Source organism: Gorilla gorilla, chromosome 4 (assembly GCF_029281585.2).
Source record: "Gorilla gorilla gorilla isolate KB3781 chromosome 4, NHGRI_mGorGor1-v2.1_pri, whole genome shotgun sequence".
NCBI lineage: Eukaryota > Metazoa > Chordata > Mammalia > Primates > Hominidae > Gorilla > Gorilla gorilla.
In genome coordinates, this window is record NC_073228.2 from 100,853,610 (window position 1) to 100,879,900 (window position 26,291).

The 26,291-nt window shown below is 40.0% G+C and overlaps 1 protein-coding gene across 33 annotated transcripts in view; it reads left to right on the forward strand.

The window, feature by feature from the left end:
* Nucleotides 1-26,291, forward strand: part of CAST (calpastatin) — a 112,763-nt gene that overhangs the window by 31,137 nt on the left and 55,335 nt on the right. For 26 of the 33 annotated variants that reach the window (XM_055387188.2, XM_019027442.4, XM_019027439.4 and 23 more), the window contains one exon: nt 2,484-2,555. In XM_055387188.2, coding sequence (XP_055243163.1) covers nt 2,484-2,555 — 72 coding nt within the window. Of the gene's footprint in view, nt 1-2,483; nt 2,556-9,437; nt 9,556-26,291 lie in introns of those variants that run through there. The other 7 variants (XM_019027452.4, XM_019027454.4, XM_004042295.5 and 4 more) reach the window with 5 other exon arrangements.

Here is a 26,291-nt window from a genome sequence, read left to right on the forward strand (position 1 = left end):
GACAGCCAAAATACAAATTTTTAAATTCTCATTGGCAGATCCTAATTGGCATATTGTAAGTAGTGGAATCCATTTATAGACTTAAAGTATGTGGGCTTTGATGTAGCGAATGGAATCTGTAATTAGCCCAGGATTGGAACATGGCCTTCCTCAATTGTAGCTAAGATCAAAAGCTAATAGCTGGAGTTTGGGACAGCTGTGTCACATTGAAAACGGACCTAACCTCCTTCAGTTTCCTCGCTGGAAAATGAGAGGTTGAGATAGGTAATGAAGTTGAAATGGATAATGCTACTGCTGTATTCTTGTCTTTATGTCTTATGTCCAGTCTTTTACACAGAATCCATTTGTACATTAAGGTTGTCAGAAGCTATTTGTTATTATTTGTGATAATTTAAAAAAGACTAGCAATCTGGATAAAATGTAGTTATCCCCTTCTTTTACCATCTCACATATCACACCTGCATCACTAGCTTCTTAGCAGCCTCTTTTATTTTTATCACATTTATCTAGGTTTTTTTCTTTCCTTGGTTGATGGTAGTAAGTGTATGCTTGGGAGAGACTATTTATTCTACAGATGATGCCTGGGAGCCTGAACTCCTGCAAATGCCTGTGAGGCCCCCTAGAGTGGTTGGCGAGTGGACACATAGAGATTGTGCTTTGAGGACAGCAAACTAAGTTTTGACTTTGGGGCATGCTAAGGCAAAATTTACCCTGAAGGGAAAGAAGACTTCAGTTCAAACTTCCATGGCATGCATTTTCAATAAATTGGAAAATATGAATTTGGCTAAATATTTCTTCTAAATATTAAAGAATAAAACCAAGTTATTCTCAATTATGCATATAAAATATTTGTTGCATAGACATAGAACACTTTAATGTGTTATATGCTAGCTAATTTATGCATTATCTTGCCTTGTGTATTCAATATTTACAGTACATTATTCACACTTTATTGACCTTGGCGCATATCACCATTTTACATTATAAAGCTTTATACTTGGCCAGGCACGGTGGCTCACGCCTGTAATCCCAGCACTTTGGGAGGCTGAGGCAGGCAGATCACGAGGTCAGGAGATCGAGACCATTCTGGCTAACACGCTGAAACCCTACTAAATATACAAAAAATTAGCTGGGCGTGGTGGCATGTGCCTGTAATCCCAGGTACTCAGGAGGCTGATGCAGGAGAATTGCTTGAACCCAGGAGGCGGAGGTTGCAGTGAGCCGAGATCGCACCACTGCACTCCAGCCTAGGTGACAGAGCGAGACTCCGTCTCAAAAAAACAAACAAACAAACAAACAAAAAACTTTATGTGCTTGCTTCTTTGAAATATAGGTATTCATAAGAAAGAGAAAGAGATACAGGATATGAAGGTCTTGTTGAGGAAGCAACTGTGTATTTTACTTTTCCTTTTTCCCCCATTTATTTTCTTTTTCTCAATTAAAATAGTTACATAAGAAAACACAAAAAAGCCCAAGAAGGATTTTTTAAAAATTACTCTTCACACCATCAGAAAATAACCTCATATGACCTTAAAGGATCATACTAAACATACTATTTTGTAATTTAACTTTTCTTCATATAAAATATGAATAATATGTTTTTATTTAATGAAGTGTTTTTCTAGGACATGATTTTTAATAACCAGATGATATTTCATCCTATGGCTGTCCCATAACATAACCCCCTATTATGGGATGCAGTATAGGTAGGTAAGAGATTGGAGTCTGGAGCAGATATCCTGCCTTTTACTAACTGTCACCATGGCCAAGTAATTTATTCCTTCTGTTCCTCAGTCCCCTCACCCATAAAGTGGAGATAACAATAGTATTGGGTTTATATTGGTTTATCTTGTTACTCATGGTATTTAAAACACTTAGAGTACTTAGAATAACGTTCTGAGAGGCTTTATTCTTGAAGCATTTTATCCTATTATTATCTATAATTCTATTATTCTAATAGAATAATTACCTGGCACACCATAGTACTTAATAAACATTCATTATTATAGATATTGTTTTCAGCTTTTTTAGGTTATAGTACTGTGATCAATATCTTTGTAGAAAAATACTTTTTCTCTTCTCTTATTTCCCTAAGATACATTTTTACAAGTAGAATAGCATCTTTGATACATATTTCTAAATCACCCTGCATAGACATTGTAACATTGTATACTCTCTATGGCACTGTAAGGGTGAGTGATGTTTTTGGAAGTACATGAGAACTGCCTCAGTGAGTTTTGCAGTTCTCCAAAATCACTGAATATTGAACAATTGAGACTTATTCAACTTACTCTTCATTTCAATATTTGTATCATCTTCAGGCAAAGTTATGAAAAATTCAAAGCATATGTTTACTTTGGGTGTGTTTCAAATATTAGTCTGATTTTTGCTTGAGAAAATATTTGTATTGATATGTAAGTTTGCATTTGACTACATTGGTAAGGTGTTTTCCCCCATTGAAACTAATATTTTCTATTTTCAAGAAAAAAGCAGCAAGCCTCGGCAGCAGTCAATCCTCCAGAACCTATGCTGGTGGAACAGCCTCGGCCACCAAGGTCAGTGATTTCCTGAACACGAAAAGACCCCTACTGTATTCTACAGGGATATCATTAGTGGGTGGGGCCTGTAGGAATGGCAAACAGTGTCCGGATATCACTGAAGGTTTTTTAACAAAGTATCATTTCTGTGCTAGAAGAGAGAATATAATTTCTTAATAATGATGTGAAAGATTTAAAACCTAGTAAAAACCATTTATTGTATAAATCTTCTTGGCATATAATAAGCATTAAATAAATATTAATTATTATGATGACTATCTGCAGATAATATTAAACTTTTGAACATACTGTGAGTAAAAACATAGTGCTCCCACTTTAGAAAATAATTCATATCCTCCTCATGGGCATTAACCACACCAGGCGTGCTGCTAAGTGCTTTATGTAATTATATCACGTAATCCCCTCACAATCTTCTTCTTATTCCTTTATACCTGAGGAAACCAGAGCTCAAGGAGGTTAAGTAACCTTGACAAGCTCACAACACCAGTGAGATGGAGATACGGCTTGAACCCAGGTTTCCTGTCAAGAGGTCTTTGACAATGCTGGGTCTTATAAACTCCATCCAAGCAATTTTTGGTAATATAACCCTTCAAAGTTTTGCAACTTATAAAAATCACTGAAACCTCACCTTTCGAGGCAAGAAAATGGCCAGGCACAGTGGCTCATGCCTGTAATCGCAGCACTTTGGGAGGCTGAGGCAGGAGGATCACCAGGAGGATCACTTGAGCCCAGGAGTTCGTGACCAGCTTGAGCAACATAGTAAGACCCTTTCTCTCCTAAAAAAAAAAAAAATTAATAATTAGCCAGGCTTGGTGGTGCGTGCCTATAGTCCCAGCTACTCAGATGGCTGAGGTTGGAGGATCACTTAAGTCTGGGAGGTCCAGGCTGCAGTGAACTGTGACAGTGCCACTGCACTCCAGCCTGGGCAATAGAACAAGACTCTGTCTCAAAAATAAAAAGAAAGTATAATTTTATAATGTTAGCTAGTAATTTTTGATAAATAAAATTGTTTTGGGAGTCCACGGTGGGCAGATCACAAGGTCAGAAGTTCAAGACCAGCCTGGCCAAGATGGTGAAACCCCATCTCTACTAAAAATACAAAAATTAGCTGGGCATGGTGCGTGGTGGTGCACACCTGTAGTCCCAGCTACTTGGGAGGCTGAGGCAGGAGAATGGCTTGAACCCGGGAGGCACAGGTTGCAGTGAGCCGAGATAGCGCCACTGCACTCCAGCCTTGTAACAAAGTGAGACCCTGTCTCAAAAAAAAGAAAAAAAAAGTTGTTATATTCAACCCATTTCAACTTTGTGGTCTTTTAGTATGTCCAAGATTATCTAAAACCTCAACCTATGTTTCAGGAGTATCTATACAACTATTTAACATAAGCTTTTTTTTTCTGTAAAACTGGCGGCTATCTTATGAAAGTCAGACTTTCTCATAGATGTCACTTGCTCAATGAAGAGTTAGTATTTTAGTGTCACTCAGAGTTCTGACTGCTCTCCAAGTCCCTGATGGTGCCCAAACCAATAATCAGCTGAGAAGCTCTAACGCTAAATACCATGCCGCTTTAAGACCCGTGCCTTTTAAAGACCTTTTCAAAGCTCTCTTCTACCAGTCAATAAAAATATAAAAATCATGAAAGACCATGAATCGTAAATACAGGGAGTTAATTAACATTTGGAACCAACATAAATTCAAAACTGAGGTCTGCTCTTTGTTAGCCATTCTTTACTGCTGCTAGAGACACCACAGCATTCACTGATGGTCACCGGGTGAGAGAGTTGCTTACACAAACAAATATGAGTTTGGATTTCCTCTGTGCCACTATTATTTGTCGAGTCCCACTGAGCTTCAGTTTCTTCATCTGTAAAATGAGGGTTGGACTTCTCTTGTCAGAGCTGTTGAGAGCCTTAAATGAAAGAAAATAAATACTAACACTTAGGCCTGGCCCTGGCATTTAGTAGGTGCTGAGAAAATGGACCTCTCCTGTGATTGATCATGTTAATCTTCATATTCTGTTATTTCCAGGTCTCCAAATAAAAGAGAGTCTTCAACTAAAAAAGATTAACTTTTATTGTTATTAGCACTTGTATTTAGCATACACTTAAATTATGCCACTAAAAATGATACACCTCATTAACAAAACACCCACCCAGTGAGATTTAGTGAGTTATTTGTAAATGTTCCCACACTTGCTATTATCTAAACTTTTGAAGGTTTAGTACATTGTGGAAAACCACACCCAGTTTTTTCTTGAATAAGAATCAGACCCTTTCCATGTTTTTTTTTTAACGTAGAAGTTACCCTATTTTCTGAGATGGGATAGTTATAAAGAATTTGAACATCTCCCCACAAACCCTGTTCTGTCTTAAGAGCTGGGAGGGGCAGGGCATAACTGGGAAGTGGAGATGATTTAGCTATATGTTTATTGCTTTGGTATTTAACAGCAAACTTGAAATTCTTTTTTTGGCTTTAAAAACACCATCCTATCCCATTTCCATTCTTATGTCTCCTGTTTCTCTTTCTCACCATGCTTTTCTGACTCACTTTCCTTTGCCAGTTTCCTGAATGTGAGTTCTCCAGGGTTTGATTCTTCACCCCTTCCGTTCTCATATTTTTTACTTTTATAAGGTGTTGAACAAACGTAATTGCTTATTTCTTCTTTTGATGCCAGACTGAAATGGTTGTAACTCATAGCATTATCCCTTAAGGAATTACATACCCATGCATCATTTAGAAAAGCTGGGGGTAATAGCATAACTTGAAGCCTTTTATTACACAGTTATCATGGCACACACAGGCAAAATAATATTCTCCCAACACATTCTGAAAAGGCGTGACAGAGTGGTAGATAGAATTGGAAGTGAGAACTAGTGCTAGTTTTCTTGATTCTGGAAATAGTTAATTTGAAATTTAAAATAAGTGATAATTCTACAATTATTAAGAAAACTTTAAAGTTTTAAAAATTAAGTACTTAATTTGAAGCATATGTGTAAGCTATGTATTAGAGAATGGTTTCTATATATTGTAGAATTGTTTTATGAGAATGCTTACAAAATGAGGAACTGGGCCCTCAAATAATATCCCTTCTGCTATGCAGTTTTGGGTTTCAAAGATCTAATGCTCTTAAGTGATGTAAATTTTTCTAATTCAAAATAATTAGTATAAAATATTTAGTTCTTAAAATTTAATTTTTGAGAAATCAGTAGTGAAGATGAGGCTGCAGAAATTATACGGACTCTTACTAAAGCCTATATGAAAATAGTTGTGATCCATAACCAGTCATGCAATTTTATTTCTGGAAGACTTGTCAGACAACTTCTATTTCACCAACCTGACTGTTCAGGTGAGGAAACTGAGGTTCAAATTGCATTAGGAATGTCTCTGTAGAAGACCATGCTATTAAGAAGATGTACTGGTTAAAGTTGTTAGTTCCAATTAGAACCCACTCTGACTAAGCCAAAAAGGAATTTATTAAGGAACGGGGTAGCTGGTAGAGAAATCCAGCAGAGTACAGCAGAAGAAATCTAAAGCCTTACAGCAGTACTAATGCACAGTAACACTATGAGGCTTTCTCCTGCTGCCACCACAGCTCAGCTCCTGTCACATGTAGGACTGGGTGCCAGAACTCTGCCACTGACAATGCAGAAGACTCAAAATCCCTATTATAACATGGATTTCCTGGTGGGCAGCAGCCTGCACACGTTGCTCACCTCCCAGCTCATTCTTGTTTGGCACATCTGATTGGCCAGTGTAAATCACATGCCTTCACCCTGCTGCAAGGTAATCTGGGGGTGTGAGTCTTCTGGATCCTACTTTGGGAAGGCATGGACTGATAAGGCGGGAAATTATCAATATGTGGTGAGGGTTTTCAAATATGTGGCCTCCTGCTGAATGACAGATATCCATGACAGAAAGGAAAACAGGAGAATTACCTAATTGAATAGGAAAACTACAGATGACAGGTTATTCAGCAACATTAGGCCTTTCAAACAGAAGAAAGCGCAAACAACTTTCCTCCCAGCCTAGACAGGAGGAGATCTATGAAGGAATAAGCACCTATCAGAGAAATACTTTCGTGATTTTGGTCCCGAGTCTGCCATAAATAGCTGTGCTGACTTTGGCAACACAGCTCTCTTCCCAGGTTCTTACTTTTCTCATCTGTAATAGGAGTGAGGGTTTGGGTTAACTCTTCAGGTACTGTGGAGGGTATGCTGACATTCAGTGCCAGCATCAGCCCACAGTACCCTCCTACCATGTGTGGTTTGTGAGATGACTGTGTGTTAGACAAGAAAGCGTTTTTATTTTAATAATTATGCTTATATTTTAATGTGCTATAAAAAGTAAACTAGCACATCAACTCCTAATCCCATGGCTATTTTCATTTATAGTGAGGCTGAATTTAAGGTTAAAGTAAATCTACTTCTTTTAAATTAAGTAAACATAATATATCTGTGGCACGTTAAAAAATATTATGTAAGTAATGTACAAATAATAACCAGGGCTTGAGAAATAAGATCCAGAGCAGTAATTCTCACCTTTTAATGTACATAATGAGTCAGTGTGGGTTTTATTAAAATGAAGATTCTGATTTAGGAAGTCCGGGATGAGGCTGAGATTCTGCTTTTCTAACAAGCTTCCAGTGGATGTGCTGCTGCTGCTTTGGCAACCACATTTTGAGTAGCCAGGAGACTGAATAGTGCAGAATGTGGGTAGTTTAGGCTACCCATAACCTAAACATCAACTGGAGAATCTGATTAAAATGCAGATTCTCAGGTTTGAAGCCAAGAAATTCTGATTCGCCAGGGTGGGGGAAGAGCCCAGGATTTCATATATTTAATAGGCATTCCCAGGAGTTTCAGATGCAGATGATTTGAGAACCACACTGGCAGGAAGGACACCCTCAGGGATTGTGATGGCCACAGCACAGCAGTGGAACTACATTGTTTGCCTTCACTCTAAGGAAAGGAGCCTCTTTCCACCTGACTTACAGCAGAAGAATCTTGCGAAATTTTTTTTTTTTTTTTTTTTGAGACAGGGTCTCACTATTGCCCAGGCAGGAGTGCAGTGGTGTGATCTCAGCTCACTGCAACCTCCACCTTCCAGGTTCAAGCGATAATCCTGCCTGAAGCCTCCCGAGTAGCTGGGATTACAGGCACGCATCACCGCACACAGCTAATGTTTGTATTTTTAGTAGAGACAGGGTTTCACCATGTTGCCCAGGCTGGTCTGGAACTCCTGAGCTCAGGTGATCCACTCGCCTCGGCCTCCCAAAGTGGTGGGATTACAGGCGTGAGCCACCATGCCTGGCCGGAAAATTTGTTTTATAACCATGTGATTACTCATCTGTACTCATCAGGAGCACAGAAATACATTCAGAGATAGGCATCATTGAGCTGCCTAACTCTGGAAGCTGTGGGGCCCAGGGCCCATCCCTATGGGGTGTGGCCCAAATTAGTCACCCTGTGCTGTTTTTGTCACAGGAGAAATTAATGTCAGTGAAACCTAGATGAGCTTTTAGTCTATTTTTAAAAAGGAATGACAATACTAATGATCAACAACAACAACAAAAAGGGATATATAAGCTATATATCAAGAAGAATTCTAAGTCCGGGTGCATGGCTCATGCCTGTAATCCCAGCACTTTGGGAGGCCGAGGTGGGTGGATCACTTCAGGTCAGGAGTTCGAGACCAGCCTGGCCAACATGGTGAAACCCTGTCTCTACTAAAAATACAAAAATTAGCTAGGTGTGGTGGTGCATGCCTGTAATCGCAGCTACTCGGGAAGCTGAGGCAGGAGTATTGCTTGAACCTGGGAGGTGGAGGTTGCAGTGAGCTGAGATCACGTGACTGCACTCCAGCCTGGGCCACATAGCGAGAATCCCATCTCAAAAAAAAAAACTATAAGGTCAGGGTCTTCTGCTCTGGAAATGTTAGAATCTTAAAGTTGGAAGGGCTCTTATTTCACTAGATTTTTGACAGAAATAAAAGACAAAAAAAATAAGGTAGCTGTGAGGAGTACCTTGAAAGGGACATCAGAGGGCCCTAACTGCCTTGGCTGCCTGGTGGGGTACAAAGCTGTATGGATGAGTTCACCTTTTTCATGCCACTGGCCATCATTTGTCATGACTCAACACAGCACTGTCCAACCTGTCCTGAGGTCTGTGTTCCTCAAACAGTGACCAACACTACCTCCTTCACTCACACCCCAAGTTCAGGGTTCAGAGCCTTTAATGTGGTTGGTGTACGGCTTTTCATTTATTTTAAAAATTTTTATAATTATTTTCTCTAACTCTTATCAGTCATTCAATATTTATTAGTTGGCCTTCTATATGAAAGAGTGGCTTAACCCCTCTATTTATGCATTCATTTATTTACGGCAGTATAGACTCATGAATTTATATTGTATTCAATAGCTTCAAATCTATTCTAATTTTGAAGTTTGTAATATACTATAATATAAAGTAATCCGGTAGAATTCTTACTGTTAAACTACTCTTTAAGAAATCCATTACACAGTTTTAACTGCATTTGCAAATCCCTGGTTGTAGTCATTACTAATCCACTTTATAGTTTCAAAAGAGGTCTTCGGGGGAGCATATTTGCGAAGTGCACCCACCGTCGTTGCCTTATTCTGGTAGTCACAGGGTGACAGCCGAGGGAGCGGTAACCTGTCATCAGCCGGCGGTGCGCAGCCCACACAGCACGTGGTCCGCATTACAGGCTGCGTTATTGAGTGAGCCAGTCTCCAGATGCCAGGCGCATGACGAGTCCACGGAGCGGGACCTCCCTCCCCACTCATCCCGGGCTCCCGGGGCGGGGCCGCCGGGCAGGGGGGCGGGGAGCATCCTGCGTCGCCTTCCCGGGACCGCCCCGCCCCGTCGCACTCAGAGAGCTGGGCTGGAGCTCCAAGCGGAAACCGCGGGAGCCGAGCCCAGCTAGGAATGCAGACCTCCTGAAAACCAAGCCGAGGACTGCGGGGTCCGGTGTCCACGCAGAGTGAGTACTGTCTTCCGCCGCTTTGCTCCAGGCCGCGCGTGCTCCCGGGTCCAGCGGCCTGTGCCCCCGGCTACCGGCCCTGCGTGTCCGGGGCCTGGTCCCTGCAGCGGACTCCCCAGGCTCGGGACGTGCGCTCTTCCTACTATCGCGACCCTGGCGATACCGTGCGTTCTGAGTTTAACTGTGTTTCTTGGCGACTCCTCCTCCTTGGCGGTAACACTGTTACTGCCCCTTCCGCCGGGAAATGTATCTGGTGACCGGACGCGTAGGGTTACAAAACAAGGGATTTATGTGGCCCGGGACAAGTGGCCCGAGACAAGTGGCCCAAAAGAAGGAAAGCAGCAGCTATGTCAGTTTGATTTGGCACCTTTATCTCTAGGGTTGGAGATAGACCTCCTCCTCCCCAGCCCTGCCGCCACCCTGTGATGACCTCCGTTTTAGAGCGTGAGCTCACTCTGACCTTTCTGCGTACCTGATACATGCTGGGTGTGGCGTGGCAAGTGTTGTAACCTGTTTCGGTTCCATTTCCTTTACACAACCTGAGACGGTTGTAGAATAACATCACTGAGGGTTACTTTGTGTCTATCTTTTAAGAATACAAAGTGTTTTCACAGAGATTTAACTATCTCTTCTGTATGGTTAGGGACCCGGCATTCTCCACTTACACACAGGCAGGGGGAAGTTCTTTATTCCCATTGTACAGCTTCAGAAAATGAGGCAGAGAGTTTAGACAGCTTCCCTAAGGATCGGGACTCTGGGGCCTCTCTAGTTTTCTAGGAAACCACCTATGCATCAGAATGACAGAAATGCTTAATCAGCAGCTCTGGAAAGTTCCTGCTGTTTCACATGTTTTTCAGAGGAAAAACCTCTGCATTGCAGGGAAGCTCAACAAGGAGTGGCATCTACTGTTCAAAAGGGGAAAGTCTATTTCCTAATCAGCACTAGAGTTTATATTAATATAGATTGCTTCTTTCTGATGAATGAATTCGACTTTTGTGCACTGATTTTTCAGTATCTAAAAGGAATATTGAGTTGTTGGGAATATGGTGGGGAGGGTGTGCTGCTTGGGTTCTAGGAGGCAGTATAGGATTAAAATGAAGTAGTGAAATTTAGCAAAATCTTGCTGAACAAGGAAAGGCCACACCTGTAGACTGATGAAGAAGGAATAAGCCACCTATAGCAATGAGGCTGACTAGGGATCCCGTGTGTGTGCAGCAAGGACTCCTGGTGTCTGTTACGAATCAGCATGCTTTGTAGACTGTGAAACAGTGTTTATGAAGCAGCACATTCAAGTATAAATACTGGCTGTGGTTCAGTTCAGATGCTTTGAAAGAAGAGTCCAAATGCCAGAGAGTAGTTGATTATATAGAATTAGTGGGGAGTTTTGGTTCCTTGATTATTCTCTGGCAGAATTGACTAAGTATAACATCTGTCCTGCACTGAAAACATAAAAGATAGTACGTAAAGTAACAGTTTGAAAGAATGAAACCAAAAAGAAAAAGAAAGCATTTTCTTTTCATTTGAATAACTTCTGAAAATCAGCTGAGTATTTATGTTTCTATTCATTGTTTATAATCACAGTTAACTTTAAGTGATCACTACTTCTTAGGTGGAAACATTTACTTTTTCTCAAAATATGAACTGTCTTAATTAGTCCTATTCAAATAAAAACTCCATAACCCATATTCTTCTATGTTCATATATATCTTTGTATCTCCTCTTTCATTATACCTTATAATTCCCTCAATTTGGAGATCATACGAATCTGGGATATCTGTTTTAGCATTGGTGTGTCTAACCTCATAAGAACATATCGCATAGTTTTTCTGATACATAGAATTAGCAATCTGCATACTAGAAAATTACAGGAGGTCTTCATAAACATTGCATTTAATTTTTCCTCTATGGACGCTCTTGACTTAAAAATGTCATCTTAATGTTTCTCAAAAGGCATAGTCTTGGCATTTTGGGTGACAATTCTGAATTAGATAGGGCTCTTAGCTCGCACTGAATGTCAGAGCGTGACCGAAAGCACTTTTATGCATTTAAATGAACTTTGGTTGGGTACTACATCCAATTTTTTTAAATTGAATAAAAGATATTAAAAAGGGCTAGGGACGGTGGCTCATGCCTATAATCCCAGCACTTTAGAAGGCCAAAGAGGGAGGATTGCTTGAGGCCAGGAGTTTGAGACCAGCCTGAGCAACATAGCAAGACCCTGTCTCTACAAAAAATTTAAAACTTAGGGCATGGTGGCGTGCACCTATGTGGCCCCAGCTACTTGGGAGGCTAAGGTGGAAGGATCAGTTGAGCCTGGGAGGTTAAATTGTAGTGAGCCGTGATTGTGCTGCTGCACTCCAGCCTGACACAGTGATGAGACTCTGTGTCAAAAAAAATATATATTTAAAGAAAAAAAAGAAAAAAGAATTGAGCCATACCATTTTGATGGAAAGCCATAAAAATAATTAGTCACATGATTTCCAATTTTTAAGGCCACTTTACATCTCCTAAGACTTGATGGCTTCTGGACAAATCTGTTTATTTGAACATTGCGATTTGGGCAGAAACTGTGTAATCAATCATACCGTTAGCAAGGTGACATTGTTGGACCCATGTGCTATAGTACTCTATTGTCTACCCTAAACAATAATAATAGATTATTAGAAGGTGACTGTAATAGGTTCTAGTAAAAGAATAGATGAGCATAATCTGTATTAGAACATAGTATTAATAGTTCTAATATTAATATTTATATTAATAGTTCTAATAATAGTTCTAATGTGGCTATAACACATTAATAGTAACAGCTACATTTACTGAAAACACTATATTCTAAGCACATACGGAGTCCTTACGTGCTGTGATGATAATGTAGCTTATGAGGTAGAAACTCCTGTTATGCTCGTTTTACAGATAAAGAAAATAAAAACTGCCATACTATATTGTTTTTCAGGACATATTTAACAGCTTGCCATGAACACTTTTCAAAGAATGAGCTTCAGTGCATGAAAAGTTATCACACACTAAATTCTCATTTTGCTACAGTGATTTCCTCTCTCAGAATGCAAACTTTTACCATACTATGAGCCCCTTAAAGACAGAATCCCCTATAGCATCTACTTCATGTCTTCCACATAGTAATTGCTCAATATTTATTGGATTGGAAAAAAGATTAGTTTTATCTTAATATGAATAGAGCCCTAAGATGCTGTTACATTAATATAGATTATTCCTGGTTAGGTAGAAATAATAAAATAATATTCATTTTTATTCTCTAGGATTTACAAGTAGAGTTTTTGAAGTTTAATATCTCTTTGTGCTTTGGCTAAAGATTATAGAGTGGATAATCAAAAAATATATGAGCAAGGAACCCTTTTTTCTTTCTTTATTTTTTCCCTGGAGTTTCTGCAATTGGCCAGACGTGATGCTAGGCATACAGAGGTATGGCCCATATAACAAATATAAAGAGCAATGTGAAAAGTGTTAAATGGCACTGCTGTCATGATGCTGTAAAAGCGGAGTGAAAGGTTAAAGGAAGAGGGTTGAGGTTAAGCTTGGGAGCCTGTTTTTCTGGGAATATGCAGTAGAAATATGATTTCTTTAAAGGAAATCTGCATCCAGGAGGCAAGGCTAAAGCAGAAAATGCCAACAGCTGCAGATCCTAATGACTGAGATGTTATTCTGGTGGAGCACAGTCAGTTAAAGGCAGGACTGCTTATAAGTGTGAAATACATCCAGCCTCCCAGTCATTGGCTTGCCTGATGCATTATTTTCTTAATCTCTTCTTCCCGTGCTTTCCCCTGAGACACTCCAGTTTCTGTTGCACACCTTTGCATGTGCTGTTTTGTGGAACTGAGAGTTCTGGTTAATTCTAGGACATTCTGATAAGATGTTCTTGCTACTCTTCCCTTGTAGACAGACTGGATTTCCATCAGGTGTCAGTAACATCTAAGATTTTCATTTTGTCCTGGGGCTCTACGCAGTTTAATTGGAGCCGCCACAGCTGATTGGGTGTGTGTTGTCAGTCCCCCAGGCAAGCTCTGAGGGTTACGTTTCTGCTGCTCATATTTCTGTTTCTTTCTTCACCACTCAACCCGAGGTGCAAAAGTGCAAAGACAAGTTCATCAACAATCAGAATAACCTGCCCCTGAATTCTTTCTAACGATTCATTTTTCTCAATCTAGTTTCTAATTTCATATTTGGCAGCTGCCACCTGGTAAATACATCTCCTTAGCTAGAGGAGGAAAACTTCACACCCAGTTTACTCACCTTTTGTCGTTTTCCCTGGTTCCTCTCACAGGAATGGTTAGCACACCTTGGTTTCAAAGTTGTTGCTTGGTCTGTTTTGTTGCCATTTGTTTTCCTACAGATCCCTTTACAACACTCTGTTTTTTAAAAAACTAACATTTAACTTTATTTGAGGAAGATATTTTATATGTTAGAAAAAAGGATTTTGGGTCTGCTTTTATTGAATGTGTTAACTTTAGTTAACCTTTTTTTTTTTTTGAGACAGAGTCTCGCTCTCTTGCCCGGGCTGGAGTGCAGTGGCACAATCTCGGCTCACTGCAGCCTCCACCTCCTGGGTTCAAGCAATTCTCCTGCCTTAGCTTCCTGAGTTGCTGAGACTACAAGCACCTGCCACCACTTCTGGCTAAATTTTGTATTTTTAGTAGAGATGGGGTTTTGCCATGTTGGTCAGGATGGTCTCGATCTCTTGACCTCATGATCCAATCGACCTTCACAGGGAAGGTCTCTAATGAACTAAACCAACTGATGTTCATGGCCCACGTTTGGAGCCTGAGCAAGGTCATGGACCACTGATATTTCACTCAAAGTTGCCATAACAGATTAAAGCGCTTAGTATGCAAGTATTCTCCCTGAACTCTATAATGGACTGAGGTCCCCCATACCAGTGACTTAAGAGTCAAAGACCTAGACCACACCTCAGGGCCTCCAGAGTTGCCTAGGATAGAGTTGTTGGGGAAAGTGTGAGCTATGAGTGCTGTTCCCACCAAGAAATCAGGAGCTTAGCCTCCTGCACATACTGTTTCCTTATTAACTATACTAACAGAGTGGCCAGGGAAGGTAGCAGGAAATAGAATCACTTATACATTTTTCAGTTACATGTGCTTTTTCCTTATTGTGAATGTAGGAAATTGTGTTTATATCCGATAGGGAAAATGAAACCCTTTTATATGACTCCATTACTATGGCTAATAATCATCAGAGTCCCTGAATATAAATATTCTCATGCTAACAATATGTTTAAAACAGTGCCTCATATGCTTTTAGACATGCGTTATTTTATAGCATTTTATTTTAAAAGATGTGTCAGGTTTAGAGAGGTGAGTCTGCATCAGGGAACTGAAACTGGTAACCAGCATTTTTATTTTTCAGGATTCTTCTCTTTCATATGTTCCATCTCTTTATTTTTCTGTGCTGCATTGTGATTAATGGCCTCAGATCTATCTTCCAGTCGCTTAAGTCTCTATGCAGTTATGTGTGGTTTATATTTTCACCGATTTTTGATTTGGGGTTTTTATTTTTTCTTTTGTGTCTTTGATTTTTAAAATTTATTAAAAGTCCCCTTCAGATTTTTCTATTGTTTTAGTTACTTTTTTCTTTGAGACAGGGTCTTGCCCTGTCACTCAGGCTGGAGTGCAGTGGCACAATCACAGCTCACTGCAGCCTTGACCCCCTGGGATCAGGTGATCCTCCTACCTCAGCTTCCCAAGTAGCTAGGACCATAGGTGAGAGCCACCATGCCTGGCTCATTTTTGTATTTTTGATAGAGACAGGGTTTCATCATGTTTCCCAGGCTGGTCTTGAATTCCTGGGCTCAACTGATTGACCTGCCTCAGCCTCCTTCTTCACCTCTATTTCTTTCTTCACTACTCAACCCGAGGTGCAAAAGAGGATAGACAAGTTCTGGGATTACAGGTGTGAGCTGCTGCGCCCAGCCTGTCTTTAATTCTTGAAGTAAAATTTCTCCCATATTTGTGACAATGACTCTCCCACATGCTATTTTACTTCCTGATTAGGTTGGGAAAATGTGGCTTGAAATTCACCTTCAGTGAAGATTGTTTTCCATGAGAGTCCTTTTTCCCCTATGTTGTAGATCTGCCTCTACCAAGTGGTTTTTAGTACGTTGCTGCCTGTGGTCATTCAGATTTCAACAGCGTTAATATCTTGGCTTGGTGCTTCCACTATACAGAAATAAATTTGGTCCTTGAGTGCCCAATGGCACAAGTTTGGAATTTATTTTTCTCATGCATATGCATTTTTACACTCATGGCTCCAGCCAGAAAGAAAGCTGCCTTACAATTGTTCTGGACAGGTGGGCAGTTGTCAAGGCTTATGTTTGTGGATGATCAGTTCTGAGTAGCTTCTGGTTTTAAGCTAGTAACTCAGCACAGGGCCTGTAGCCAGGATTCCTTTCTCATTTAGAGAATTCAATTCCTAGTTCCCAGCTGTTATATCTGTTTCTGATATCCCCGTGAGTCATTCTGTCTCAGCCTTGCTCACCAGAGGACTTAGAATTCCCTCCCCTTTAGGTTACTTGGGAATTTCTCTTCTTTACCTATGTATTTTATTTTTTATGTTAAATTTTATTCAGTATTCTCATGTCTGGAACAAAAGGGGGTTCTTTTATTAGAACACAGACTAATTTTGTTAGACCTGAACAATGTGTTTAAAATGTTTGAAAGCCTTTAAGTTGGGGAATACATGTACTAGTTTGTCACATGCTTATCTTATCATCATACTGGCCTTATGATATTCATACTGGCCTGATCTTCGTAATGATCTGATGATATTCATATCACTCTACACATGTTTTCATTTGCTTTTTAGACTCCTGTTCTACAGAAATAGACATATATTATTTTCTGAAAATTTAATTACTTGACCATTTGAAAATTGCATCCTGTTTTAAAAAATATCCTGGCAGCTGAGCTGTATACTTGGTGTACAATGTGTGCAGCATTAGGGGTTCCCCTAATATTAGTTCCAGAATATCTACCTATAAAATGATAGCAATATTGGGATGGATGATGTCTACAACATACTACTATTTCCTTGTGGTGCAAGAAAGGACGCGGGCTATAGAGAAAGTCATGAGTATCAAGTGTTCCTGGGGTTTAGGGACATAAGACTAAAGAGGACAAGTATTATTGAGGTACTTCAGGGCAAGCATGTATGCCTTTGTCCCAGTCTTTTTAGGGAACATTTAGGTTCTTCAGTAACCTAGGCTAGCAATATTAGCATCAAAAATCTTATTTTAAGCTGGCTGGAAGGTAATTTTGAAGAGTCATTTTGCAAATTTATCCTAATATCTTATGTGATCCTTTCTTTTAACCAAATGTAAGTGTGAAGAGACAGAGATTGTCACCAGGAATAGAGCACTAATGTACAGCAATAGACGGTAGAAAATGGTGGTCCTTTCACTGAGCCACTACAAAGCCATCTTGTTTTAAATTACCTAAAAGTGATTCTCCATGTCTGGGAATTTTAGAATTACGTGAGAGGCTTACAGCTTTTTAGGCCACAGAACTCCTTCCCTCTTCTTCTTGCCCTTTTTCCTTTGTATGTTTCTAAGTGTCTGTTGTCCCCCTTCCTCTCCCACTGCTCTAACTACTGCCTATAAATAATTCTCTTCCAGGACCATTTCTACCCATTATGTCAAGAACCACTGAGCTACGGTGTTAATGCTTGGCCAGTTACATTGCCCAGTGGCTTGACATTACATTCATTGCCAGCAATAATTATGAACATTTTTAGCCTAAAATATTTAAATAGTTATGAATTCCTGCCTATTCTACATATAGTTTCAATGATTAGAATTACAGATCATGTTTTCCCCCAGCCATATTATAAAACTAAATATCTTCCACATGATATCTTACTCTAACCTTGAGTTTTTAATCAATTAGTTAATTATATTTACTTGGGATTTTAGCCCTAATGGATCCACATCACTTAAAAAAAAAAAAAAGTCTGTCCTCTGCTGAATATTCAGAGTTTAAAAATGGAGGGTTAATCTCTCTTGGCTGTTGAGTTTGAGCCTTCTGTTGGTTTCAATAATCTTTTAATTATTGCAGTATTGTGTGCTGAATTATTCTCACAATGTTATTGTGGCAGGCCTGGATTCTTAGCCCAGAAAATTAGAATTGTTTTCTTCTCCAGCCCTTCTGACAATCATATTTTTATACCTGTTCACAGGTTTCCAAAGATTAAATGTGATCAACACTGATCTCCATATTTGCAATTAAAATCTTTGTGAAATACCATTTGATTTCCAGCTGAAGTAGTAGTAAACCATATTTTCTCAATGTATGTGTAACTTCTCCATATCCTACTATATATAGGTCAATGAACTGAAAATTTGGGTACCATTCAACTTGGGAAGACAACCAATATAAAACAAAGAAAAAGTTAACTAAGAACATTCTAGCTATTGCTGATAATCTGAAAAAAATTCTGGAATGCCCTGGGGGCAGGATTCAGTCTAGCAGCATGTATATAGTTTAGAGAAACTCTACAGGATGTAGATTTTGAAAAGAAGTAGAAACAAATAAATTTAACATTTATTAATTTATTGGACAACTACTGTGCTAAGTGATTTACATAAGATTTCATTTATTCCTCGTAAGAGTTGCATATTTTACAACTAGGTAAGGAGGTATTGACAGTTTTATAAATGAGGAGACTGAGGGCCAAGATAGTTCAAATAACTTACCCTAGGTCACTACAAATAGCAAGATTCTATTTGATTCTAAAATTCTTTGCAGCAGACTAGTCTTACGAAATCCTCCGTTCAGTAGTTTGTATCTAAGTAGTTTAAATAACTGAGAGGGGAATTTGTTTCTAAACTTAAACACTGGAAATCAATATTGTGCTCTTTTCTTATATGCAGTATCTTAGTACTGCTGAAATTCTGATGGGTGAGGTTTCCCACTTGTCTGAAAGAGAGTATTGTACACTGATTGGGATTAGGAGATAATAGTTTAGTTGGCAGTTTCTTTGGACATTTGATATGGGCAGTAGAGAAGGAATAAATTAGCCATTTTGGAATATGGCGAAAATTATTAATAGTAAAATTAAATAGCACATAACTGAAAACACCCTTATCCTATAGGAAATAGGACACCCTTACCCTATAGGAAACTTTTGCTTAGATTGAAATATAAGCAGCAGTGCTCATATATTTACAGCAGTTTCAAATTCAAATGAATCCTACTTTAAAATGTGTTCTATCTATTCCACTGAATTTTTATCTGATGGGAAGGTGGAATGTAATGCAGTGGAATGTATCATTATCTGAAACAGGCACGGAGCAGTTTAGAAATTTGCTCAAGGTCACACAATTTAGCAGAGCTGAGATTCAAACTCAAGTGGCCTGGCTCCAAAGCCATTCTTCTAACCATGACACAACTTTTTTTCTTTTCTTTTCTTTTCTTTTTTGAAACAGGGTCTTGGGGTCTTGCTCTGTCACTTGGGCTGGAGTGCAGTGGTGCAATCACGGGCCACTGCAGCCTTGATGTCCAGGCTCAAGTGGTCTTCCCATCTCAGCCTTCTGAGGGCCTGGGACCACAGGTGTGTGCTACCACACTTGGCTAATTTGATTCTTTTGTAGAGATGGGGTCTCACTATGCTGCCCAGGCTGGTCTCTAACTCCTGGGCTCAAGCAGTCCTCCCACCTGAGCCTCCCAAAGTGTTGGGATTATAGGCATGAGCCACTGTGCCCAGCGACCGTCTCTTTAATATTTGCAAAGATTGATACAACACTGCCTCTTTAATATTTGCAAAATTAAACTTGCTGTCAGTATACATTTGTGAATTTGTTCTTCTTAGGTGGTTTCCAGAATAACGTTTTATTTCACTCCCCATTTTCATGTTGGTTATTTGACAATCAGCTTGGATAAGAGAACCTTGTTACAGTTCTCATGACATTGGCTTTTAAATTAAGAATATTCTTCAGTGAAAGGTGGGCTGCCAGGCCCATCTCTCAGTCCTCACGTTTGGCTCTGTCTTAAGATATCCTCATATGTTCCTCCCTACTTTGTGTTAGAGACATTTTGAGTCTCTCATTTCTGTGGAGATTGAGGCTTGCAGTTGGTTTTGCAGCATTAAGTGCACATAAAAGTTCTCATGTTTTTCTTGCTCTCTGTTCAGTTTACACCTAAGGAATGAATGCACTATGGAAGTAGAAAGGCTTCCTGGGTGATTGTTCAGCAGAGCTCAGAATTTCTCTTTTTTTTTTTTTTTTTTGAGATGGAGGCTTGCTCTGTCACCCAGCTGGAGTGCAGTGGCGCAATCTTGGCTCATTACAACCTCTGCCTCCTGGGTTCAAGTGATTCTCTTGTCTCAGCCTTCTGAGTAGCTGGGACTACAGGCACGTGCCACCATGCCCAGCTAACTTTCTGTATTTTTAGTAGAGACGGAGTTTCACTGTGTTAGCCAGGATGGTTACGATCTCCTGACCTGGTGATCCACCCACCTTGGCCTCCCGAAGAGCTGGGATTGCAGGTGTGAGCCACCGTGCCTGGCCAGAATTTCTCATTTTTATACCATAATCATATCATCAATAACCATATATGCTTTAGATGAGCTCATAATCTGTCAGGGTTGTTACAGTTATATGCTCTTGCTACCAAGATTCCTCTTCATTTGACTGGAACATGGACCTAAAGCAACCATGCATTTGAATCCAAAGAAAATGCCACAGTGTAAAATAATGTTGCAGGTTCTTTTCTTTGAGGAAGATAAGCAAGATTAATGTGAAATGTGTAACTTCTCAAATTACTGCTCAGGCTGGGCATGGTGGCTCACACCTGTAATCTCAGCACTTCGGGGAGGCTGAGGTGGGCGGATCACCTGAGGTCAGGAGTTTGAGACCAGCCTGACCAATATGGTGAAACCCCATCTCTACTAAAAATACAAAAATTAGCTGGGTGTGGTGGTGCACACCTGTAGTCCCAGCTACTTGGGAGGCTGAGACAGGAGAATTGCTTGAACCCAGGTGGCGGAGGTTACAGTGCGCCAAGATCATGCTACTGCACTCCAGCTAGGTGACAGAGCAATACTCTGTCCAAAAAAACAAAAACAAAAAAAAACACAGTGGTCAGCACAGAATTACTCTGTCATTCTGAGGCCAAGCAAAGAAACTTTCGAGGCTGTTGGCATTCATAAAATAATAAAAATCACTGCTGTCTATTGATGTACCATGTGCCAGGCACCAAATCATGCACTTTATATACATACCCTCATTTAATCCTCACTGCTATCTGATGAAGTAGGTATCATTTTTTTATATCCATTAAATGAATTTAAAAACCTCACATTTGGAAGGATTAAGCAGCCTGCCTGTAGTTGTGCAACCAGAATTAGGCCTCAGGTCTATGGGACTCCAGAGCTCATGCTCTTAACCTCTTTGTTTCCCAATTGAACATCTGTCCTTAAGCACATTATTTAATGCCCTTCACTAAAGTATAGCATATAATATTAGAATTGCAGAACTACAGGATTCTCAAGGCCAACAGTTTTTACAAATAAAGAAAAGGTGCGCAAGAAAGGTTAAGAGCTCCAAGTCACATGGCTAGTCAAGTACAGTCTTCCTCATGGCTCCTGTAGTGCCTGTTAACAGAAATTGTTTGATTCACAGGCTTATGTAAATCCTCACCTGTGAAACCTTCTCTAGGGGAGGGACAAGAAGCAGAAAATAGGCTGCATTTTCTGGACCTGACTTCCCTGTTTTGCTTTATCTTAGGCAGCCAGAAATTAGACATATTTGGAATTATTTCATGCATCAAGAGAAGCAACTGGAATCCCTAGAGACATGAATACAACTTCAGGAAAGAAATCTGCTTTTCTATTCTTTGATGACTGACCTAGGCTGTGTGACTAGCTCTTCTCCTTACTTACAAAATTATTATCCCATAAAAAAGCACTGGAAAACTAGAGTTTGGAAAGCAGTGAAACTGAAGCAGTTGCCTCGTAGAACTGGAAGCTCAACTTCATGCCTTAAATGTGGATTTTTTTTTTCTAAGTTCTTGGGGTGGTCCGGTATCAGAGCTCATAATCAGACACTCAGAGAATATGGCCAGGTATCCTTCTAGCTTGGATTTAGATGGCAGATCAGCTGTGACTATTGTCACAGTTGCTAGGCAACGTTTGTATGTTTATTTCGAGGTCTACCCACATGTTGCATCAGAGGCCAAAGCTCATGTGCTCTGCACTTCTCAGAACAAGTAGAGCTCTTTATTTTTAACTAAACTGTTTCCTTGTAATGTATTTTATGAATGTACAGCCTACTCTGCCAAGCTGTAGTTATCTTCAGTTTCTCCCTAATAGTCCCAATTCTCTAAATTTTTGCATTCAACTTCATCTAACCTGTTGCATTCTGGACTGAATATCTCTGGTACTTTCCTACCCCTAAGTCTTGCGCAAGCTGTTTTGCTCACCTAGAATGCCTGCCTGATCCAGCCTCTATCTACACATTTTGTAAAATCAAGATATTTTGTTTTAATATTTGATATGAGGGCGGTCAACTTGTTACAGCAAAAAGTTCATGGACATTATTGTCATATCTGTGTTTAAATTCAGGCTCTGCCCCTTCTTAACTGTGTAATCTTAGATAAGTTATTTAACTTCTCTAAGCATCAGTTTTCTCATTGATAAAATGCAGATAATGTTTACCTATCAAGATTTATGAAGATATATTGAAATCAGATACATAGAGCACCTGTCACAGCTCCTGGTATTTGGAAGATTCTATAAGTCCCCACCTCCCTGTAGATGACACTACAATAAGCATCCAATAAATAGTCCCTGCCTTGTCTATGAAGCCTTTCCTAACCATCTTCCGAACCAGCACCTCAGAAATAGTCTCCCTCTTCTGACCGCCTGTAGCATTGTATTGTACCTAAGATCTTATCACAATCAAACTTGTCAAATACTATGTTCTGAGATACAAGTTGGCACTGTAACTAGATCTGCTAGCACAACACCATATTCTGCCCAAAAGAGATGGCTGAACTTCATTCATAGATGATCCATTGTTTATCTTTCATCAGAATCACACTTTCGGTTATCATAAACACTATACCTTGTTAGATGACTCTATTGCAGGTCTCTTTAAAAGCACCATTATTATACTTAATAATTAAAGGGATTGTAAGAATGTATGTCATGGTGTGACAGCTTGGCAAACAACAGACATCTGAATATTCATTTCCTGAAGTGAATAATCCATCATTACAGAAAGAAAAATGGAAGCCTGTATTCAATAGACCTATAAAAGGTGTTTAAAGAATGTCCATGTCTTTCTTAGAAAAGCCCCTCGTGAGCAGCCTTGTTTTGTTGCAGGTGTCTTACAGGAAGCAGCTCAGGGTTTTGCGTATATGTGTTTTATTTTTAAGTTGTACAATTCCTGGTTGATGACAATCATAACGTAAATGACCTAAAGTTTAAATTGCGTTATTCTAATCAGTTTTCTGACCTCTGCTGTCAACAGAATTTCTGACGATCAAGTAATAAAACTCAGACAATGTTGGTTTTGTGCCATAAAATAATACTCTTGTGTTTATTCATGTACAAATTCATGCATTTATCTCAGATACTTGTTAAGCAACTACTATGTTAAGGCTCCGGCGATGGGGATGGGATGGGTGGCAACTCAAACAGGCCTGGCCCCTGCCTTCATGGAGTTCACATTTGGCTGTTTTATAAATGTTGTGAGGAGAGGATTTTTTTTCACCCATGATTGCCTTTATTTCAATATTTGAGATGTGTTATTAAATAAGAATCTGATCATGGCTCAGGGCAAATTATTTGTTTTTCTCTTGTACATCTAGCAGAGCTGTTTGTAAAAGTTAAAAATTAGTTATTGATTTGTCAGATTTTTTAATTTAGAAAATGTTTTGTATTTGTTTTGTGGTTTGCCTAAATTGCTCTAACATTTGGTATCTAATTTGACTCTCACAGTAACCCTGTAGGGTGCATGGTATTCCTATGATAAGAAACTAGATGCTCAGCAGGCTTAATTGACCTCCCATGGAGTCCCGGCCACTTAGCAGCCATCCAAATGGAAACTTAAGTCTTCTGATTTATTAAGTGTGTTCTTGATTCCAGCTTAAAAAAAACTTAAAGTATTAAAACTGTATCTTATTCTGTGTTTAAATGAGTCTTTAACTGACAGCTAGAAAATGGAAACAAAAATGTGAATCAACTGTGATTTTTGAGCCCCTCTCTGCTGCTGTATAGGCACTGTGGGGAGTAGAAATGACCTCTGCCTCTTGATAAATTTATAGCTTCATTGATAAGACATAATGTACACTTAGAAAGGAACTCAGTAACCCTCCAACACAGAATGCATGGTTCAGTGTTAAAGTGAGAAATATCAACACAAGAGTTGAGAAGATAATAAGAGCTAAAGCAGATGCAAATATTGTATCTTGAGCTAAATCTTCAAGGGCAGGGAAGATGGGACTTGGGCAGGGAAGAGGCTTCTAGGCAGGGGGAATGGCAAGTTGCAAGGCTCAGAAGTGGAAGGGAGTGTGATGGTGATAGTGATAACAATAACTGCCATTTGCCCAGCACTTATCACTGGCCAAGCAGTTATTGGTTCACATGCATTAACTTATCCTTAAAACGGCTATCAAAACAATTCAACCAGAGAAGAATTGTTACTATTTCAATTTTACATATGAGGAAACTGAGGCAGAGAGGTTAAGCAACTTGCTCAAGGTTGCATGTGCATTAAATGGCAGCTGGATTCCACCATGGTCTTGAGACCAGAATCCACTCTAACCCTTTTAACCTGTGTGTTATGCTGCCTGATGTGGTGCTCGTGAGATGGTAAGGACACCTTCATGATTAGAGGGGAGACTCAATATGGGGTCATGATAAGAGAGGTCAAATAATGGAGAATCTAAAAATCAGGCAGAAGGCATTAAACTTTGTCTAGGACTTATTGATATTTCATCAGTGTGGAAACATGGTAGACGTTTATTTTAGAAAGATTAGTCAGCCATAGACAGAAAGGATTGAAAGACAAATAAGGGTAAGGATGGCAACTATTAGATGGAAACTATTAAAAGGGGGTTTCTATCCAGGTATGGGTGATAGGTGATTAGACCTGGAGTAGCGTAGCAGTAGAAATGAGAAGGATGTAATGGTGATAAGGACTGGAACTGGCACTGAATCAACAGGTGAGTCAAGACCAGGTGATTTCCTGAGAGCAGCTTCATGGTCTTACCCCCATTTTACAGATGAGGAAATACGGAGGCTCCAAGAGGTTAATTTGGGCTAATAAGCATTGGAGCAGGGATTTGAGCCTCTATCTATCTTTCTTGGCTTCCTCTCTTTAAGGTAAAATAATGCAGTCTGGTCATATAGTAGAGTTGCTGATAAGGTTTGAAGAATTGCTCCCAAAATAAGAGATGCTTAAAGTCATGGGGAGAAATCAACATTCAGAGGGAGCAATAATATCAGAGAAAAGGCAGAGACTGACTATTAAAGAACACTGGAGGGAGGGAGGAGGGTAAGGATTGAAAAACTACCTATCAGGTACTGTGCTTATCACCTGGGCGATGAAATAATCTGTCCACCAAACCCCCATGACACACAGTTTACCTGTTTAACAAACTTACACATGTGCCCCTGAACCTAAAAGTTAAAAAAATAAAGAATACAGAGAAGAATGGAGCAAGTGGAAGAGGCTTCCGGAAGAAAACAAGTTAGAGGTATAGGGAGGGAACCCAGGGCTCCTAAAGCCACAGCAGCCAACAAGGAGAGAACAGTCAGTGAATGACTCAAAGTGAAACTGCCAGTGGATTGTCAAGTGGAGAAGGAGGGAACATGCACGCAGCCCAGTGTTCTTAGTAACCCTCAACAAACAAAGACAGATTCAGGTGTGTGAAGGGCAAGTAGTGTTGCAGGTGGGAGGATATGGGAATGCTGCCAGTGATGGGGTGGAGAAGGGAAGGAAGGTCTGTCATGAGGAGAAAGAATTCTGACGCATCCGATGCCCCACTCTGTGCCAAGTTCTGAGCCAAGCCAGCTGCGGTCAAGGGGAGAGATCACGGGGAGGCTGAATGGCTGGAGGGGAGGCAGAGAGGATTCCTGTAATCCAGTGGGAGGTGCCTGGCAAGAGGCCAGGAGGACGTGAAGGGACTCTAATGTGTGGTAGACAAAGAAGTAAGGAGCTGAGGGAATGATTGTTCCATCAGCTACATGTAGTGGTGCAATGGATGAGCCCGCATTCTAGGAGCCCCCTTCCTCTGCCCCTGCTTCTATAGAAGCCCTTACCTTCCCATCCTGGCTCACTTGCCAGGACCTGCTGGGGAGCTCAGAACCCTCCCTACTCCCATCCAGTCTCACAAGACAGTTAAGTGAGCCTCCCACCTCAGCCTTCCAAGTAGGTGGGACTACAGGCGCGTGCCACCACACTCAGCTAATTTTTAAATTTTTTGTAGAGACAAGGTCTCACTACATTGCCCAGGCTGGTCTCCAACTTCTGGACTCAAGCAGTCCTCCCATCTTGGCCTCCCGAGGTGCTGGGATTACAGGTGTGAGCCATTGCACCCATCTGTACATTGCTTTTTAAATAATAATTGTTGAATAGGTGGATGAGTGAAGAGTAATTTCTATTAAGGAACTTTTCTCTGCTTCTTGTTACTCTGACTTGTGCCTTAATTCAAGTTTATAAATGATTACTAATATTCGGGATATTAAGA